Source organism: Halichoerus grypus, chromosome 7 (assembly GCF_964656455.1).
Source record: "Halichoerus grypus chromosome 7, mHalGry1.hap1.1, whole genome shotgun sequence".
Lineage (NCBI taxonomy): Eukaryota > Metazoa > Chordata > Mammalia > Carnivora > Phocidae > Halichoerus > Halichoerus grypus.
This window is the reverse complement of record NC_135718.1, coordinates 128937094-128957357: the sequence shown is the minus strand read 5'-3', so window position 1 is coordinate 128957357 and position 20264 is coordinate 128937094. Positions and strand designations below refer to the sequence as shown.

The 20264-nt window shown below is 44.7% G+C and overlaps 2 protein-coding genes across 11 annotated transcripts in view; both read right to left on the bottom strand.

Annotated features, from left to right (window-relative positions):
• The window catches only part of PPFIA4 (PPFI scaffold protein A4), a 72749-nt gene extending 67676 nt beyond the window's left edge, over positions 1–5073 (bottom strand). For all 8 annotated transcript variants that reach the window (XR_013449926.1, XR_013449925.1, XM_036079572.2 and 5 more), the window contains exon 1: positions 4938–5073. The gene's annotated coding sequence lies outside the window, so the exon portion shown is untranslated. The remainder of the gene's footprint in view (positions 1–4937) is intronic.
• Positions 5074–7730: 2657 nt separating this feature from the next.
• On the bottom strand, positions 7731–19899 carry TMEM183A (transmembrane protein 183A). Of its 3 annotated transcripts, none has more exons than XM_036079586.2 (8): positions 19688–19899; positions 19401–19490; positions 18389–18556; positions 15376–15532; positions 14233–14413; positions 11747–11827; positions 9904–10059; positions 7731–8436 (listed from the first exon to the last, which is right to left on the bottom strand). In XM_036079586.2, the coding sequence occupies exons 1-8, from the start codon at positions 19794–19796 to the stop codon at positions 8251–8253; spliced, it is 1128 nt and encodes a 375-aa protein (XP_035935479.1). In that variant the 5' UTR covers positions 19797–19899; the 3' UTR covers positions 7731–8250. The 3 variants fall into 3 exon arrangements, with proteins under 3 accessions (XP_035935479.1, XP_035935477.1, XP_035935480.1); XM_036079584.2 differs by having other exon boundaries at positions 15376–15535; positions 19688–19898; XM_036079587.2 differs by lacking the exons at positions 19401–19490; positions 19688–19899 and adding an exon at positions 18769–18788 and having other exon boundaries at positions 15376–15535.
• Between the last annotated feature and the right edge of the window lie 365 nt (positions 19900–20264).

Sequence of the window (20264 nt, the reverse complement as noted above, 5' to 3'; positions counted from 1 at the left end):
GAGAGAATGTGTGGGGGGACATGTGCATCCATGCAACAGCATATAAGAGTAGAGTCATGAGAATGTGTGGTGTGTACGGATGGCCATGAGAGCGCGTGTGGGTAAGAGTACGGTCATGAGAACGGGGTCCTGAGAGCCTGTGCGTGGGCAGTGAGTGGGTGTGCATAATGGTGGGTAGGTACGCATAATGGCGAGACAGATTGTGTGTGGTCATATGTCAAGGACTCATGACGTATGTCTACAGTCATGCCAATGGGTTGTGTGTGTACAGTCATGAGAGTGAACATGTGTGGTTATGTAAGCATGTGCACCTGGGAGTCATGAAGTCATGTGTACTCATAAGAGCACGTGGGCACCATGAGAGCTTACACGCGTGTGTGATCATGAAAGCAGATACAGCTGGTCATGAAGAGTGTACGTGCATGCGTGGGCTTGAACCTGTGTGAGAATGTGTGAGAGGGAGAAGAAGGAGGGATGGAGATGATAAAGAAAGAATGAAAACCTCATTTGTTCCGGGTACTCTGCCCCAAACAAGAGCCCAACATTTTGGGTACTCCGCAGTTGGCCTGGTGTGAGCTGAGGTCAAGAAACTGCACCCAGCTCACCCTTCTCCTTACCGCCACCCCTCAGAGCTGCACGGCAGGGTCTCCCGAGCCCAGGGCTCCCTGTGCATTAGAGATGGCGGCAGTCACCCCATGGATCTCCCAGCATGTCACTCCTCATAAAACAGCCCAGGCCAAGGTCCTGGTCCGGACCCCTCCCGGAGCCCTCCAGTTTTAGCATCCTCCAAGCCACACAAAGGAGAGTCCTCTTCTGGAGCGGCTGCCAAAGACCCCTACCATCCACTGCCTACCCCACCTCATCCCTTACCTAGAACTGCACATTCCTACTTGGAAGGACCTTCTCCGAGGTCAGGTAGGCCAACCTTCCACACCTCCCCAACAGCTCAGTCTTTATTTGATTATCCTTCAGGAACAGGAACTCACTACTAAATGAGGAAGCCCTCATTGTCCTAAGGAAACTTCTTCTTCAACTGAATGGAAACCTAGCTCCCCTTTGAAGTGACAGTTATCTATCTGAAGACAGTGGCCATGAAGTCACACGGGCAGCATATTTTATCTACGAGAATTCAACTATCTTGGGTGAGCAAAATAAGCAATAAAAGCCTCTAATGCAAACCAGCTATTTCATCTGACACTTAACTACAAAATTATATTGTATGTAAGTACTTTTTAAAATCACTGTACACATTATATAATTAATATATAATGTGTATAATGTATACCATATCTGTACATTAACATTATTGTTCAGCATTAGAAACCTAAAACCATATACCATGCTTTATGGGAGATTTAGGGATTTTCACTTTACCTACTTCCTATAGAATCTAATTCTCCCACTGAGATGTAACACCACCATACTGGGTCCCCAGACACTTTTCTGCTCCAGGTTAAATATTTCTAGTGGCAAGGAGGCCCTGCTTCATTGAATTCAGGGAATCAGAAGACAGACCTCTTTGATCCAATCCAACAATTAACCTACTGAGTAGATTTCCATGAATCCAATGCTGAGTTAAGAGTTGTTATGGATACAAAAGGTAGGTAAGATATGCCATCAACCCTCAAAAAGTTTACAGTCTACTTGAAAGAACACAGATAGAGTGGTCCCCCCCCCCAACCATAGCCTCATTTTCTGTGATCTCAGTTCCCAGCGGTCAACCACTGATGGAAGCATATGATTCTGACACATCAGAAGGTCAACAGTAGCCTAACACTACATCATGGTGCCTACGTCATTCCCCTCACTTCATCTCATCACATAGCCATTTTATCATCTTGCATCATCACAAGAAGAAAGGTGAGTACAGTAAGATATTTAGAGAAACCACATTCCCATAATTTTTATTCCAGTAAATTGTTATAATTGTCCTATTTTATTAGAGAGAGGAGATTCCTCTATTTATAGTCCAATAATTATCATTATTGTTGCTAATCTCTTACTGGGACTAACTTATAGATTAAACTATCATAGGTGTGTAGCCTGGGGAAAAAAATAGAGTATGTATAGGGTTCCACACTATCCGTGGTTTCAGGCATCCACTGAGGGTCTTGGAATGTATCCCCTGTGAAAAGGGGGACTACTATACCCACGCAATGGTTCGAAAGCTACAGGGAGTAGCATGTGACCAAATATCCAGTGTCTGGCACAGCCTGGGGGTCAGCACCGAGCACTACTTGGAGTCTGACCAATTGAATTAACCGGTGGCAGTTTCTCCTCCAGCTCTCTCAGAATGAAGCAGCCCCAGCCAAGGCCTCTCAGCCCCACAGGCAGGAAGCTGCTCTGTGTTAGAGCTGACTTCACTCAAGGGAATAGAAGACACTTGATGGTGGTGGGGTGGGGGGCGGTCTGCTGCACCCAACCAAGGCTCTCTGAGAGCCAAGCAAAGAGCTGGGCAGCAGTCATGTTTCCTGTGTGATTGGAGGGCCATTGCCAAGGAGGAGAGGGCAGTCCTCAAGCTCCGCCCAGCCCTGGAGTTTCACACCATGCTAGCTCAGAGCTCCTTCTCCCACTATTCCCCCGCCCCCGCCCCCCCCACACCAGTCCTGCCCCCATGGCATTCTCAGTTCCCACGGGACCCTCCCAGCACAACAAAGACTGAGGGTCCCCTAGAAGCTGCCCCTCTCACCACGGCCCATCCCAGTACTTTTTACTCCACTGGCCACGCAAAGTGCCACGCTCTTGTGAGCCAGCACCGTATGCCCTCCAGAGCTAATTATAGGTCAGTGAGCTAGCAGGCCAGAGGGGGGACAGATGGTGACTTCATGTGGCTGCAATACACACCACCCCTCCCCCTGACCTCCCCTCCATTTCTCCTGATCCCATACCTGGGACCTAGACTCTGAGGCAGCTTCCACTCCTGTGGTCTTCCCTGCTCCTTACCAGCTCCTCTCCAGGACACACATGCCACATGCAACTCCGTGCCAATCGGAAGCCACACCTTGCTTCTACAGCAACCCATCCAAGGGCCCAGAGCCCCAGGGGAGAGTGTCCCTGACATAAAAAGGCCTCCTCTAGTGCCTCTATCCTAAAGACTCCTGACCCTCCCCCAGCTCCCTGGCCCTTCAACCCTGACTCCTCCTCCTCTCCCCAGCTCTCACCCTGCTATCCTCAGAAGCTCTGAAAGGACCCACTGAAGTCCCTGATGACTCTTGCCAACTCTAAGATTCTAGCAATCAACTCAGAAAAGAGACCCAGGAGCCTGGTCGCCTGCCCTGCCCTGCCCCTCCAATCCCTCCTTACCACCCAAAGGCTAGACCTCATATACTCCACAGTTCTGACATCATGACATGCTCATCAGCACACACCCAGATATCCCTGGACAAGGTTTCACTTCACACCCCCTTCCCCCACACTCTCCTATCTTCCAGAGATGGTATCTCCCACTGTGCCGGGTGTCCGGGGCATTCTTGGCCCCCCATAATCATCGTGCTATTCATCATCTCATTATTTTGAGATGCTATTTATCTCAGGCAGCCTTCTCAGGCATCAGGACAAAGTCCTAGAAAATAGCCCAGGGAAATCCTTCAAACTGTTCCTTTTGCTAAGGCAGCTTCTCTTGGGGCTACCTGGCCAGTTAACAGTGGTAGGGGGTGGATGGGTTGGGATCCAGTTTAGACAGCTGTTTGAAAGCACGTGGACAGGGCTCTGCTTTTTTATCATTTAATAGCAATGTAACAAAATGTGGGGGCAGGGGCCGTTAAGAGAGTGCCTACTGTGTGTACTTTTCAGCTGCTCCATGGCCCTAAATTGCCTTCAGAAGACCCAGCACACAGCATAGGGCTTGGCATATAGTAAGTGCCCAATAAATGTTTGCTGGGTATTGAACAAAGTACTAGGTATCAGTTCCAACACCTCTGGAAAGACGGAGGGAAGTCCCTGAAACCTAGCTACTGGAGGGGCCCCTTAAGCTCCCACCAGGAGGGGATCTCCATGCTAAGCAGAGCCTCCTCCTTAACCACTTGCTCACCACACAGAACAGCAGAATAGCAGCCCCAACTCCCATATCCCTCTACTGGGTACTACCAGCATCCCTCTCCTCAAAGGTGACATCAGCACCTAGTGGCACCTTGTCCTGGATCCCTCCTCCTTCTCAAAGAAAACCACCCACACCACATTTCCAAGTCCTCCAACCCGACCTCTCTCTTCCAGCCCACCATCGAACCCTGCAGGATCTATACCGGAAAACACCCCTACTGCGCGGTCCAAAGTCAACTCCCCACTCCCACCCTCTCAGTTCAGGAATCTATTCCAGCTCTCTTTTCCGCTTGCGCCCACTCTCACCCCCACCCCCACCAGACCTCGGGTTGGCCGCTCCTTCCATCCCATCGCCCTGGCACTGCGGAGACGGGGGCATTTCTGGCACAGACTGAGACTGGCAGTTCAAGGAACACAGCTAGCGATATTAAGAAGGGGTGTTAGTAGCAACGCGGGAAGGATTAAGACCCCCGATAAGCGCGAAGATCTCAGCACCGCTTGTGCCCAAATGAGCGGAGCTGGCCCAGGAGCTAAGAGGTGCTTTTTTCTCTGACTCTCCAGGATGGGAAATGGGGCGCAGTCCATCCAGCTCGCACCGGGAGACTTGCCACCTCAGCCCCCCTCCTCCGAGGCTGATGGAGCTGAGGGCGAACTCCACGCCCTCCCGCAAGCCGGGCATTGCCCCCCATTCTCACCCCCAAGGGCACAGGGCACTGCAAAGGCCGGCGAGGGGCGGCGGAGGGAGCAGTATCTATGCCAGGCGGAGACGACACATCCGGAGTAAAACGGGGCTGTTTTCCAAGGCGCGCTCTTAGACAGAGACCCCTCCCCAAACTGGAGGGGAGCTGGAGGTGGGAAAAGAGGCATCCTTTTCCCACCTCCAGATTCTGGACGCTCACCTGCCTGCAGTCGTCGAAAGCCAGGCAGCTCAGCTCCGAAGCGGAAGGGAGCCGCCCCCGACCCGGGGAGCCCGACACGTCCTAGGGAGCCGAGCGGGCGCCGAGGTAGCTGCAGCCTCCGCCAGCGCCGAAGCGCCCCGCCTGAAAGCCCCGCCCCTGCCTCCCCGGAAGGCCTCTGGTCCCACCCCCAAGGGCGGGGCCTGGCCGGCTCCCTCCAGGCCACGCCCCCGCCCCGGCACATGACAAGAGGCACTTTGCTACTGCGCGCCATCTTGGCTTGGCCTGGAGAGTCCCTGAGGTGGCAGAGAACCATTTTACCCAAGAGGACTAAAGTGTCGGGGCTCAGCGGCGCCCTCTCTGCTTCCCAGTGAGGCGCAGCACACATCCCGTCCATTCGACCTCCACCCTTGTTCCTCATCTAACCACCTGTCCCTAAATTGGCCTCAGTCCTGGCCTTGTCATCGTTGCCAATGGTCTGTCACCTTTCACACCTGCCCTCTTGGGCCCATTTATTACTTTTCTTTTGGCCGCATCTATTTCTTAAGTGGAGAATCTTGAAATCCAGATACATTTCCGTAGTGTGCGCTTGAGTGAATTGCTCGCCTGAATTCAGGACCTTGCTGTGCTAACGCTGTTACTAGAATATGAAATGTTTGTTACATATACATAGTATGAAGACAGTCTCAAAGCCAAATTCCCGACTGACAAATTTTAGTTAAACCTCTCCATTTTCCTGAATTGCTCCTTACCCTGTCCCGTGTGGCTATGAATTGCATCTTTCCCATCTGGTTTGTGAAGTGTCATCACAGTGCCTACTCAATCCCTTACAATACCCAGTAAGCGCTGTTACAAGTGCAAAGAATTTTTATATACACGCAATGTGTACATATTTATAAATATACAGACAACATGTTCTGTATCTTCTGCAACAAACGCTGTATGTAGTTGAAATCAGTGGCACATACAACCTTTCATTTATTTTTTCTTCTTCTTCCCAGTATATTCACCAATTGGCTTCGTTTCCTTGTATCTTCAGCAAAAGGCAGAAAAATCTGAGTAATTCTGATTTATTATGAGGGTGAGAAATGAAGCTAAATTTGTGTTATTTTGTTTGTCTGACCCTGAGAGCAAAATCAAGAGATGTATTTTTAAAAGTGAAAATTACAAAGCAGTTTTTACAAAAGTAGTCCAGAAAGTTCCAACTCTTCTCCAGGTTCTTGGGGTTCTTCAAGAGGAAATCTGAGACACTTCGCTTATCCTTTCACTAAAATCAATCATCCTAGAAAAGGCAACTCAGTCAATGCAGAGGGAAGGCTGAAGCCATAACACACTTTACCAAGTGTCTATCAATATCAAGCTAAGAGAACAGCTGAGACAATACCTAATATTGTACCTATCATCATCATAAAGTTTAATATGAAAACTCAGAAGTTGAGTCAGAACACAATTATTAAACCAATTAATTTCACTCCCCTTTTAAAGGTACCTCCCAAATGGGGGAGGACATCGATCCACCAGAATAATTCCCTTCTACTTCATGGCATCTTCAGTCCAGGGAACCAGAACTCCGTGCTTCTCTCCTTCTGCCTCAAAGAAGCAACTTTTGCTTGTGAAAGGTACTTATTGTCCAGGGTGCTTATTGTCTTTGGATTCTTTTGTTTCTTACCATTTACATGCCCAAATTCTGATTTTCACTGACCAAGGCTCACTTTCCATGTGAACAGCTTTGAGTACCACCCTCAGTGCGGGGTAACGTTTAACTGTTAGCAGCAGTATTAAGCAGCTGCTTCCTAAGAATATTCTTTAAATAGCAGGGGTTAGGGAGGATGATTAAGGAAAAAAAAACCACACACTAATTTAACAGCTTGGTTTGTGATAATAACTGCCCCCACAAGATTTTCATGTTTTAAGAATATATTAATGCCCATCTCATGGCAACATCCAGCTAATATCCAGCTCACTGGCTAACTTGGAGGGCTGAGAAGGGAGGACAAGTAGCAAGGTTACCTTGTTAGCAAACACAAAATAAAACCAAAATCCCACCCGTGATCCTCTCCTCAGAGTCCACCAGCTACAGCAAGTCCTCTGACTAACAGGACATTAGCCTTTCTGCAGGGATGAAAGGCCAGGCTCCTGTAGGCACACAGGATGACAGGCAGCACAGGGCCAGGCAGAGCAGAAGAAGGTCACTAAGTGCTTATAGTTCAGGAGGCTAGTTTCAATATGGGATGCGTTTTTTTTTTAAATGACCTTCAGCATAATGCCTTTCTAACAACTCAATGAAAATATCATTATCCTTCTTATCCTTCCTGCCTTTCTTGGTTAGCTTTACAATTTACTTAGAAACACAGATTTCAAAGACTCTTTCATCAATCTTATATACCCTTTAGGCTGATTAGGGATAAGGTAATATCACGATCAAATTTTTACTCACCCTTTTACTTTCTTATCTATGTACACTCTGCCTACTCCCTTTTGCCACCATCTACCACAGGGAATGAAACTGAACTTTTTTAACTGTGATATAGCAAAAAGACCTGGCCATATGGCCTTGGGTAAGTCACTGATGCAGTTTTCTCAACTACAGAATGGGAACAGTATCACCCACCTTGCAGGATCATGAGAATTAGAAATATTACGTAAAGTTCCTAGTACAGTACCAAGGGCACAAAGTCATCACCACCACTATCAAACCTCATGCAAAAAAAATACCTAAAATCCAAAATCGGCAAAAGAATATTTATGCAATAAATATCCAAAAAGTATTTTTAAAGAAAGATACACAAGTCAATCTTGTAAGATTCTGAAAACCCTGTCACCTGCTTTATTTCTGGAGAAGGGTAAAGGGAGAAGAGAAAATATTCACTTGAATTTGAGGGGCAGCTTAATGGGAAGCAACAGTAGCAACAATTTCAGGCCTCGAAGGCTCCTCTCTGATCACAAGGGAATGCTGAAACTTCCTTGTTTGGAGATGGATGAGTTTAATTTTTCCCTAGAGCAAGATCATCCATTTTTGCTGGGATAAAAGAATAAAGAACAACAAACTCAATAGCACCAAATGGGGTTTAACACAGAAAATAGGGCCAGGTTTCTCCTTTCAAATGCAAATTTTTACATTAAAATATGTTTATAAATCATAGTTGTTTTTCCTCTTGATTCAATCCTTCTCCTTCCCCTAACAGGAGCCCCGGGAACCGGAAGAGCATGTGCATTACTAACCAGATATACAATCCAGACACCCCTTCCAAACTGGAATCTGATTACTAATGGACTGGCCTAGCTCAGGGCTGCCCTCAGGGACAGGAAGCAGTAACTAGGCTCTCAGGGAGAACGGATACTGAGGATGCCACCAGTCAAAGAGTCGAACGCTGTGCACTGGGTCCAGGATGACTTGCACACCCTGTTCACTGCGCAGTTTCCGACCACCATGGACAGGAGAATCTTGGAACACCAGTCTCACACGATGATGCCGCATATCCGTGCTCACATTGATAGTAAACTAGGAGGGAAAAGCAAATTCAGTACCCAAATTAAACAACCTTGTTTTCCCACGGCTCACTCTGAAATAAGACAGTCTAGACAAAATTTACACTGGCTAGGCCACAAAATGAAATTCTTCATATTTAAACTATGCTAAAGAAAGCCTCTCAAATGGCTGAATAAATTAGGATACATGCACACAGAATAGCACTGAAGCCAATTTTTTAAAAACTGGGTTAGAACTATACAAAATGACTTGAAGGGGTTCTGATGAGATATTGTTAAGCGAGTCAAACAAGATGCATGAAACATACGTTTGATCACATTTTTGGTAAAATAAACCACAAATTCTCTAAATCTGTTTATGTATATGCTGGTCTGAACAGAATTATATGAATATGAAGTCTATGGAATATAAGTATATTACTAGGTCACTAATGTGACTTAACCTAGAGGGAGGGGAAAGGTGCCTAACAACCAAAACAGCATATATGGTATAATCTCAATTAAACAAAATCATTTAAGAGAGTGGGTGTATACAAGTACATAATAACAGATACATTAAAGAACAGTTCCCTAAAGGGCCATAGTTAGAGGCCAGTAAGAGTCTAGGTCACCTTTACTTTTTTCATGTATTTATGTATTATTTAAATTCTTTCCATGAAGTATGCATTATTTATTTTACCATTAAAAAAAGAATAAAGCTGGGCGCCTGGGTGGCTCAGTCAGTTAAGGATCTGCCTTCAGCTCAGGTCATGATCCTGGAGTCCCAGGACTGAGCCCTGCATGGGGCTCCCTGCTCAGTGGGGAATCTGCTTCTCCCTCTCCCTCTGCACCCCCCACCTCAGCTCTTGTTTTCTCTCTCACTCGCTCACTCTCTCAAATGAATGAATGAATGAATAAATATATAAATAAGAACAAAGCTATTTTCAGTGCAGAGGGGGGAACCCCATGTATCTCTGAACATAAGCCTAAAGGACAGAGAAGATAAACTGCATATACTCTCAAGTTATCAATCCGGTTAAAAATTTTAAAAACCTGGAAAATATGCCAGAGACATATTTGTTATTTACTAATCTAATTCTTAGCTAAGGCTTGAATAGTCATCATCACATAATGGACAGAGCTGGTCACCTTACATTTTAGTATTCCACTTACGACACCACAAGCAAGCCTCAAGGTCCTGAAATACAGTGCTCATATATAAGCCTCATTATTATCCCTGAAAGGATACTGTTTCTCAAATATTAATGATCACTACAAAGAAGATGCAAAAACATTCCCTTTACTATAAGAAGGAAACAGAGATAAAATATCCAGACATAATTAACTCCATTCCTAATATACAAGTCTGCTTTCAAACTTTTTAAAAAAATTATACTTCAAAGATTTCTTCCTCAATGGTTAAATTTACAAATTTCTTTCAAAACCTAGGTATAATGAGAGTCTACGAAAGAACTAAGGATGGCATTCTGTTTCCACTTACCAGGGTAAATATCATTCCCATGACAATTGGAATAAAGATGAAATTGAGGGTGGTGACCTGCAGTAGGCAGCAGTCCTGGTCTGGGTTGGTATGAACATCTTCATACTGAATGGGAGGCTGCAACCCTCCCACACACTTGCTCTTTAATCTAGGGGACTAAAGAGAACTGAAAATTACTCGAACGGCTTAGAGGAAATGTTGATGGCTCTAAGACTCCACCAGTGAAAATCCTATGGTTCTCTTTATATACATATTGGTTTCTATACAGATCAAGGAAAACCTGCCCTTTGAAAGAAGAGGAAACACATCTGGATAAGCAATGTGGTAGTCGGTATATGCTTCATTTAGATGGTATTTCCTGCCATCTGGCAAGAAATGGAAACTTATACTTCTATCAGAGGCTCCCCAATGTTTGAAAGATCGCAAACTCCTCGTGACTCGTCGGACTCCAAAGAACATCTGCTGCACAAAAGGGATAGAAGCAGAAGTGGCCATCTAATTCTAGGCACCATAAATAAAAGAACCACAAGTCTCAGAACTAAAGAATCTGGGCATTCACCTTCCTGCAGTTAATTCCGCTCTCAGCTTGAACACTGCTGAGACTGCCCTGCAGCCCCTTCCCAGAAAGGTCCTATGGTGGATTTACCACCACCATCTAATGGATATTACAGTTGAAGACATCTTATTAAAATCAAATGACTAGAAACTAAAATTCTTCCCTAAAGCCATGTTTATGAAAAATCAATGGGGGGTGGGAGGATGGGTTAGCCTGGTGATGGGTATTAAAGAGGGCACGTTCTGCATGGAGCACTGGGTGTTATGCACAAACAATGAATCATGGAACAATACATCTAAAACTAATGATGTAATGTATGGTGATTAACATAACAATAAAAAAATTTTTTAAAAATCAATGGGAAAATATGATTCACTTTAATTACAAACTTATCTGTAACTCATCAAGTGAGGGATAACTAATCTTATTTGTAATGTGTCTCCTCAGTGAGATACTAAATAGGGGAGACAGAAGGAAGAAATGAGCTGCTGAGGATAAGAAGTAAAGGCAAGCAAAGTAGATCCTCTCTGTGGCCAAGATCTCAGGTACAGTCCAAGCAAAAGGCAGAAACGGAGTAGGATACTATCTATTCTTCTTATAAACAGCCTCCTGGCGGCTGTCCCTTTCCTCATGACTTCCCTGAACTGCCTCAGGTATAAAACCATATAAATTATTGTTGTCTGCAAATACATTTGCTTTGAAAAACAAAAAAATTATAGGCAAATAACCTCAGTACATTGTTAAAACAAGTTTTCCCCTTTTTCCCATCTTTAGAAAGTCTTCAACTATACAGAAAGTTAATAAAATAGTGCAATAAACTCCTGTATACCCTCTACCGTTGGACATTTCACCGTATTTGCTTCCTCTCCTCCCACCTCTCATTTTATGTAGAAGATGGTAAAGGGGGCAAAGCCATCTGAAAGGAGCACTGACGCTCCACCCTTATTCAGCATGAATAAAGACACTTACATATAACCACAGTATCATTATCACACCTGAGAAACTAAATAATTTCATGTCATCTAACATTTACAGCATACTCACATCTCTTGAATTGTCTCAAGTGTCTTTTACAGCCCTTTGTTCCCCGCTCCAGTACCCACTCATTCAGCTAGTATACTGTTGTGTCTCTTTCGTACAGAATAGTTCCTTCTACCTTTTCTTTTCATGGCGTTATCGTAAATTTTGATGTGTACTATTTGATTTCAATAAGACAATTTTATGCCTAGTGAAATTTATTAGAACAACATACTACCTGAAAAACAAAGAGAAGATATGACTACATACCTGTTTTTTGAACTTAAAGTTGAATTCCCACATTGGTTCCTGTCTGTTCCCAACAATCTTTCTGCACCAGAAAAGTAAGCACTGTAAAAAAATAAAAATAAAATAAACCAAAAATAAATAAATGATAGAAAAGGAAAAAATCAAAGTAAGGTAACAAAAAATAATCAGCAAAAACCTGTCTGACAGCTCCAAGGCCAGCCACAGTCCCAATGCTGAGATTTTACTCTGGCACAGATAGAGACCCCCCCAGTTTGACACTGGTGCAACATGGAAAGAGACAATCCCAGGGCTATTCAGTAAAGAGAAGAGGGACTGATATAAGTCAACCTCAGATGCTGTTGAGGGCAACCCCCTCTGTTCTCATCTTTAAAGACAGAAACATGGTCTCTAGAGACTGGGACATTCTCTGAGTCAGCGAGCCACTCCTCTATATGAAAATATAAGGGCAGCCAGTAGCCACCAGGCAAGATGATAACAAAGCCGTAAGGCAGGCAGAGATGGCCATCCCTGGAACAGGAGCAAGCCACTCAGGACCTTCTGGGAGCAGAGAGCCGGTGTGAAAACGACAGAGCTGGGCTGAATTGTCTAGAGTAAGCCCCTCCATGAAACTCAGGCTACAGCTAGGGTTAACACAAGAAGTTAAGTACCTCCCAGGGGATAAGGGGTGGGTCGTCCGCCGTGCCAGCTGTCCTGCCCTTCAGACATGCCCTGTACGTCCCGCTGTTCCATCAAAAATAATGGGCTTGGCTTTAAGGGGCAAATACTTCTGCTGCCATCACAGCGGCTCCAGTGTCCCATACAAGCTATGCGATTGAAAAGAGAGAGAGGGAGAATCAAATACGAAAAGCTGGAGTCCAGGAACCTGGGACAACTTCCTTAGGCATGCTGCCAACTCCCTGAATGCCATGCGATTGTGGTTATACAAGTGGCAAGGCCATGCATGGGACACCTGTCACTGCAGGTCCCATATCCTCTCCAGAGATCTCTAACAAGGCACAAAAGCAGCAGCCAGGTGGCCTGGACTTACTGTCTGGATTAAGAACTTAGTTATCACCACCTTGGTTTTTATAATCTACTTTTAAAAAATTAATATGCAGTGACAAGAACACGAAGACACGGGCATTTTCGATTTAGGCAGTAGCACTTGCATTGTGCACTGGAGCCGCTAGGATGTGTCGAGCACGAGGAGTCTGCCTAATGCTGCTCTACTCCCAGCAACTGATTCATACCCGGCATGGTTAGCTCTGGGATGATCCCCACCTCATCAGAGCTGGTCTGATACTATCAAATGTTTCTGGGGAGGGAAACTGCAAATGTGAGATGATACACTGTCCACTCATATTACTAGCAGAAGCAGCTGCTAGGTGAAATGCTACTCACCACACATTCTACTCCTGCCCTAAAGCCACCAGCTAGTGTGATACTGAATTGAGCTCAGCCCATGGCCCTGACCATCTCAGTTTGCGACCCTCGAAGGAACCCTCATAATCTTGAAACCAACAGTACCCTTTCAGTCAATATGTATCAGGTGGAATATTATCCCACGGGAGCTAAACTAGGGGAGAAGAATCATTACAGAACATCCAAAAAACAAAATAGAAGAGAATAGAAAGTGCTATAGGACACCAGATTTGGGGTAGGAACAGAGTAATAAAAATTACCAACTCAAAAGATACAAAATTCAGACAATGGCATTAGTTGAAGGAGAAATAGGCTGAGACATCAACTTGCCTAAGTAATCATATCTGTTGTACTGGTATAGCTTGGCAAAGGTAGGTTCACTGGATGCTTCATTATGGAGAAAAGGAGAGAAAGGATCAAAGGCTAACAGACCTATTTACAAATCAGAAGAATGCCAAACACTTGAATACAATGTATGAATATAAGCTACAGGGGAAATCCCAAGATATAAGAAATAGCCTAGGATACAGGAAGAATTTGAGAGAGCTAAAGTCTGTGAGTTATAGTCTCTGAAACAACCTAGCCCAGAGCCTAGCAATAGTTGGCACGTAGCGTATGTTAAAGTCTATACCAGTATCTTTTAAAGAGGTCAACAAGAAAGAAGAATCCCAGATATCAAGGTCACGTTAGGAAAAGAAAATTACTAAGGTGTTCATGTTATATCTTTGCATCATGATTTATAGCACCCTGGAAGATTTACAGTTTACATCTACCATTTGAGTTGTGCTCTTCCTAACCCAAACCATCAAAATCATCTGAAGTGGTCCAATGTACAATGCAGGAGAATAAATTAAAGAGAATAAAGAATATGCTAAAAGCACAAGAAAGCTTTAAGGTAAAGAGAAGAGAAGCCAGCCCAACAGAGCAGGAATGTCTTAGAGAAGTGAAACCCTGAAAGTTTGCATTAGCCCCCTGGCAGCCTGGGACCAACAGCCCTTGCCCTCCCCATCAAGGAAGCCGGAGACAAGCCATAACAACAGGCCCACCATACCATTAGTTAGGCCCCAACAATAATTCTCACTTACTTTGGAATTCTTTAATGTGCTGGGAGTGCTTTCTGGAATGGCTGGATTCTTGGAGATTCGAGCAGCAAACGGCTCATACATATGGTATAGAGATCGGATCACACATGCCCGGAGACAGCGCAGCTTCTCCATTGACTCTGGTCGCAGGCGCAAAGGCAGAGAGGCACCCAGCGTGTAGTGCCTGAAACACGACACATTACTCCTACCAATATGTGACCTGTCTCTCCTGCTCTAGCTCAGTCTCCTAGGACCCCTGGTCTCTGTGTCCATTTAACTATACTGTTCTACTGGCCAGTAGTTAGCTTGTCCCCAATGTTCTCTCACTCACACTCACACACACACACACACACACACACACAAATCACACCTCCTTCATTTCTCAGCTACTTTTGCTTCTTTGCTATGCAAAACCCAATTCACATATACCTTATAATCCTGCCCTCCATCCATGTTAAAATTTTAAATCCTATTTTACTCTAAAAAACGGCAAGTCTCGGACTTGACACCAGTAGAATATACTTCAGTTGCTCAAAAGGAATGTGTACTGAAGAACCACCAGGTTCTCCCACCACGGGTCTCAGCAAGTTCTCTACACCCTTCCACTTCAACATCCCTTCCCACAACATTCTGACAGTTTATAATCTTCATTACACTTCTGCACCCGGTATCAAAAGCTGTCTTATTAATCCTATCATTCACTCTCTCCTCACCACTACAACTAAACACAGGGCAGCATGAGTACAAAAACTCTATGATACTTCATGGTAACTACCCAACTAAGAAACAACTAATCCAGTTAGAAAGATAAATAGATAGGCATCTACAGCTTTCGAAAATTCTAGCTAAGATAAACTTCTGAAGACAAGTCAAACACAAGTTCTTTTTAAGACCTGAAGCAAGACTTTTTGCTGAAAGTGGATACTGGATGGGAGGAGGGGGCAACCAAAGGGAAGACAATTACCTGGACAAATTAATAATACCAAACTTAAATTAGAGAGGGGCTCAAGGAGTCCAAAGCTAGGCTCATGCCCAGGCATGGAGTAGAGAAAATGAAAAGAGGTCACCATCCAGGGAGTAGCTCCAAATCACAAACAGCAATGAAATCAGCTACACAGATAACAGAGTGAGTCTCTGTGGTCGCACCTTCGGTACAACCTGGTCCAAAAGGCAGCAGTGCAAGTGACAGTCCAGGCATTCTTACAAATCAGAGAAAAATTCACAATGTCCTCAGGACGGATATAGGAGGCCAGCAATAGCCAAATATCCATGGGATACTCTTCTCCTCCAGCCCCGTCCAGGTCTTCTGAAACAGAAAAAAAAAGAACTATATGCTTTGACCTTCGATTATGGACATATCTAAAGATCCCCAGTCATTTCAATTCTCCCAGGGCTTGCACAGTTAAGAAAACAGTTTTAAATAGGTCCAATGAAGCCTCTCAGACTCATCATTTCCTGCTTCTTCTAGCTGCTGGAAACTTTTGCTTCCTGTTGCCCAAGTGACCGGGTCTCATTCTTAAGGCCTTTCTTTAACAACTATTCACATACTATTTTGAAGTTTTCAAAGTTTATCAAAGTTTTGCACACTTTACTATCATTCCATTCTAATAATTCTTCAACACAAATAAGGAAAATATTACTGTGCCCATTTTACTAGTAAGAAGACATAACCTTGCCACTAGTTAAGGTAAACAGACCCAGGTTTCTACTGTAAATTCCAGCTTTGTACTAAAAACTCTGCCCCTGATTTCCCTCATGGTCCCCTTCCACCAAACATTGTCTTCAGTTCAGTCATTTAAAACAACTGATTTTAAGATGGTATGAGGAAACCTCAAAGTGCAAGCTCAATAAAACACCCAGTAAGTTGTGGTATATTTTCATTACTCAGTAAATGCCTGTAGACGTTTCTTTCCTTCTAGTTCCTCATTTCATTGCCAGTTTGACCTATGATCCCAGCCATGAGTGTTCAGTACTCAAAGATGCCCTTTGACAATGTATCCCCACCTCCTTCTCCTCAGACTTTGTTAGGATTCATTCTCTTGACCCTGAGGTCCACTCGGTGTCTCAGGTCCAAGTAAAAACTCACACTCCATAAAGACACTTGCATCTGGGCAAACCCTACTTCTAACCTACAGTTCAGACCTAGTCACAGAACTATCCAAAAACCAGCTTTCTTCTTTCTGTTTCCTGGGCAAAAAGATCCTACACTAGCTCCCCAAAGCTGCCTCTACTTTTCGAGCTAACTGCAGCAGTACGACTCAGACAGGTTATTGCATTAGGTTCTTCATAACAGAGACCAGTACCTCTAAAACGACATCCTCTTTTCTGGTTCCTCATCTTCCCTGTAATCTCCAGTGACCACTGAAGGCTTAGTCCTAACATATTTGAGCCCCATCTTCTCCCACATTAAGTCTCTCTCTGAAGGAGAAGGTAAATGACTATCAGAATTTCTCCCGAGGGGCGCCTGGGTGGCTCAGTAGATTAAGCGTCTGCCTTCAGCTTAGGTCATGATCCCAGCATTCTGGGACTGAGACCTGTGTTGGGCTCCCTGCTCAGCAGGAAGTCTGCTTCTCCCTCTCCCTCTGCCCCTCCCGCTGGCATGTGCTCTCTCATGCTCTCTCTCTCAAATAAATAAAATCTTTAAAACACAACACACACACACACTGACAATTATTCAAGAAGTTAAACTAGAGTTATCATGTGATTCAGCAATTCCACTCCTACCCAACAAAAATGAAAATGTATGTCCATGTAAAAACTTGTCCAAGGGTGTTCATAGCAGTATTCAAAATAGCCAACTGAAAAAACACTGAAGGACTGACATGTCCTACAAAATGAATGAACTTGAAAACATGCTAAGTGAGAAAAGCTAGACACAAAAGGTCACATATTATGTGATTCCATTTATATGAAATGTCCAGAACAGGCAAATCTATAAAGACAGAAAGTAAATTAGTGGTCAGCGGCGTGGGCCAGGGGAGTGGGAGGGTTGGGAGAGAATGAGAAATAATGCTAATAGGTCTGGAGTAATAGAAATGTTCTAAACTTAAATCACGTTGATAGCTGCACAACCATGTGAACATACTAAAACCACTGAATTGAACACTTTAAAAAAGTGAATTTTATCTCAATAAGGATGTTTTAAAAGTCTGCAAGCTGTTCTACGGAGTGTGCCCAAGAACAAAACAGAGCAAGATAAATCTCTAATAGCATGGTGATGATGAGCAGGGATTTCAAGAAAGAAATTAAAAAACGAAGTATGAAGAACGTCAACATTAATTTTGGCCTTCTGGAAAACAATGGTATCACTGACAATAATTGGCATAATTGCAAAGCGATGGCAGTTCATTAATTATCAATTATTTCAATGTATTTCAGTAAATACAAATATTTGTTATCTGACTCTCAAGTACAGGTAAAAGTTCTGGTAGATCTGAGACCAAAAATATATATATCACTTATTACATTAGCTTCCCCTAACTCTAACTGATCACTAGAACCACTTTAGCTTTAATAGCTATTCTGGGTACTACCCCAAGAAAGTCTGATTCATTAAGTCTAGAGCAAACCACTGCATGAAGGTTTGGCATATTATATACTATTAGCTTATTTTTCTTTGTTTCACTTGTGTGAGTTTTATTGCCATTAGGTATAAAATCACATACTTTTCTATTTCCCACAGTATCTATTAGACATAAAGCAGACATTAATAATTGCAGAGCACTTAAAAGTCCATAGTAATATCTAGCTTCAGCTGAAAGGAAATCGGTTATATACAATCCACATACTTGGGAAAACATTTTTTTGTCACATCTTTGATTCCTTACCTGTTCAGAAATCCAGAAATGCAAAGGCTTTTTATTTTCATGTTACCATATGGGTTTTTACCTAATAATGACATGTTCTCAAGGAATGGCTACTATAGTTGAGCTTACAGCTCCAGAAATCTACTGGACTATCTTACCTATCTGACTCTTACCTATCTCCTTTCTTCTCATTTTTAGACAAAACAGAAAGCCCTGGTATATTAAACCTGTCCCACTACTAAGATCCAAACCCTGGTTCTCCGCTGGTATCACCTCTTATGCTACTGAGAAAGTGAACAGCTTCAAGTTATCACCACAGACAGGACTAATCCAAAAGCAAACAAGCCCTATACCTTTATGCCTCTTGCTTTTCTTTTTTCTGGAGACGGTTCTCTCACGGATGCTCTCCTCCTGGGCATCCATCTCATCACTGCTGTCAATGATGTCACAGGGCTCACCAACCCCAGAAAGAGCTTCCACTGCAGGAACCTGGGAGGCTTCCAAGCCACAAAGAGATTTTACTAGAAGAAAATAAGGGGAGAATGATATGGCAGAGTCCCATCCAGAAATACAAATGACTTAGACAGGGTATCAGCATCCATGAGCATAAGGAAAACGAGGGGGGGAAAAAAGCAATAGTGTGAGAGAGTCTGCTGAAGAAAGGTGAGAACTAAAAAGAAAGAAATTTTAGCATTTTAAATACTAAAAACTGGAAAGCAATAGGCAAACTGACCCCAAAGTTGCAGATTGACTCCTTAAAAGTGTCAACTTCAGACCTGAAGAAAAAGGGAGCGCATTATTCTCCCACTATAAACCCTGCAGGATAAAAACAAAAAGTAAATGCTATTCTCATTTGTATAAATTCTGAGGAGCAATGTTTGAGAGAAAATGAAGCCAATTTGACCCTGTTCCTTTGCTGGAGACAGTAGGTGTCATAAAAACACAAGTCTCAGGTACCTGTGAGTAAAAAGCTTGAAAGTAAGAGAAACATGAGAAAAGGAAAAGCATACCTCAGGATTATTACACAAAGAAACAAACTGCAGAGTAAGTGGGGAATATATGTGAACCACAGGAAAAAGATGAATAACCAAGAAGAAAGCAGTGGAAACTACAGAAGAGTACGCAAAGATTTTTTTTTTTTTTTATGCAAAGAAAGAAAATATTTCTGCTACAGAAAGCGCTACTGCTCTTGGCTAATCCTCCCTTCCCCCTCCTCCGAATACATGAGGGGCCACTGAAGACAGCAAACACGTTTGTGGGAAGATGCCCAAAGGATTTTGCAAGAGAAACACTGAGGCGGAGTTCCAGGAAAATAAAACACCTATTTCCGCCTCCCCGGCCTGAGTCTTTCTTTCGGCAGCCTACCTTCCTGCTGCACAGCATTGGCGACGGCTTTCTTGACCCGTCCAGACCTCACGACCGCCGGATCCGAGTTGGCATAATCCGCCACGGTCACTGAAATACAGCAACAACCCTCAAAGGAGGAAGCCTTCTCTCCGTCAGCGTCCTCTCCGCCAAGACCTCCTGCTCACTGCAGGTCCCCGGCCCCAGCGCGCTCCCATTACAGGCAAGCGAGCGCTCGCCTCGGCGCTGTCCAGCCCCCTCCCTGCCGCCAGCACCCAGTCTTTCAACGCCCCCGCCCCCTCGCCCACCTCGTCCAGAGCAGGCGTCGTGGGCCCGGAACTTGAGTCGCTTCCCTCTCTTGGGCATGGCGACCGCGTCGGGGCGAGGCCGGCCTAGGAGGCCGGGCCCCCGGGCCATGTCTTGGGCCGGAGAGCCGGCTCCGGGAGCCGCGCGCCAGCTCCGCCCGGCTCAGCGGCCATCCCGCACCGGAGTCCGCAGCTCTCGCGAGGACTGCCCCGCGTCGCGTTAGCAGCCGACGCCCCGTTCGTAAGCCAATCACCGCCTGGTCTGCGGAGTACGTCATCATCCAGCGCCTACAGAGCACCTGCAGCGGAGTTCGGTAGGGGTCGACCTGTGTCTGGATTGCTGTTGTTCTGGGTAGTGTGGAATTTCGCCGCACCTCTTGTGAGGTGATTGGTGTCCCAGACCTGGAACCCATGCCCGCGTTGACTAGAACTGAGTTTGCACCCTGGTCTCCACGATTTTTCAGCTACCGCCTCTGTCCACACTCCAGGTTCACTTCAGCACCCAAATGTCCGTACGTTGCCGCCTTCGTGCTTGCTATTCCGACATGAGTCTGTAAGAGTCTTCACTCTAATCCTTATA

Coding starts and splice junctions, on each gene's coding strand:
- TMEM183A (XM_036079584.2), bottom strand. CDS start 19,796: ATGGCCCGGGGGCCCGGCCTCCTAGGCCGGCCTCGCCCCGACGCGGTC. Junction 19,491..19,687: donor CGACGCCTGCTCTGGACGAG/GTGGGCGAGGGG, acceptor GCTGTATTTCAG/TGACCGTGGCGGATTATGCC. Junction 14,414..15,375: donor TGGACCAGGTTGTACCGAAG/GTGCGACCACAG, acceptor GTCGTGTTTCAG/GCACTACACGCTGGGTGCCT.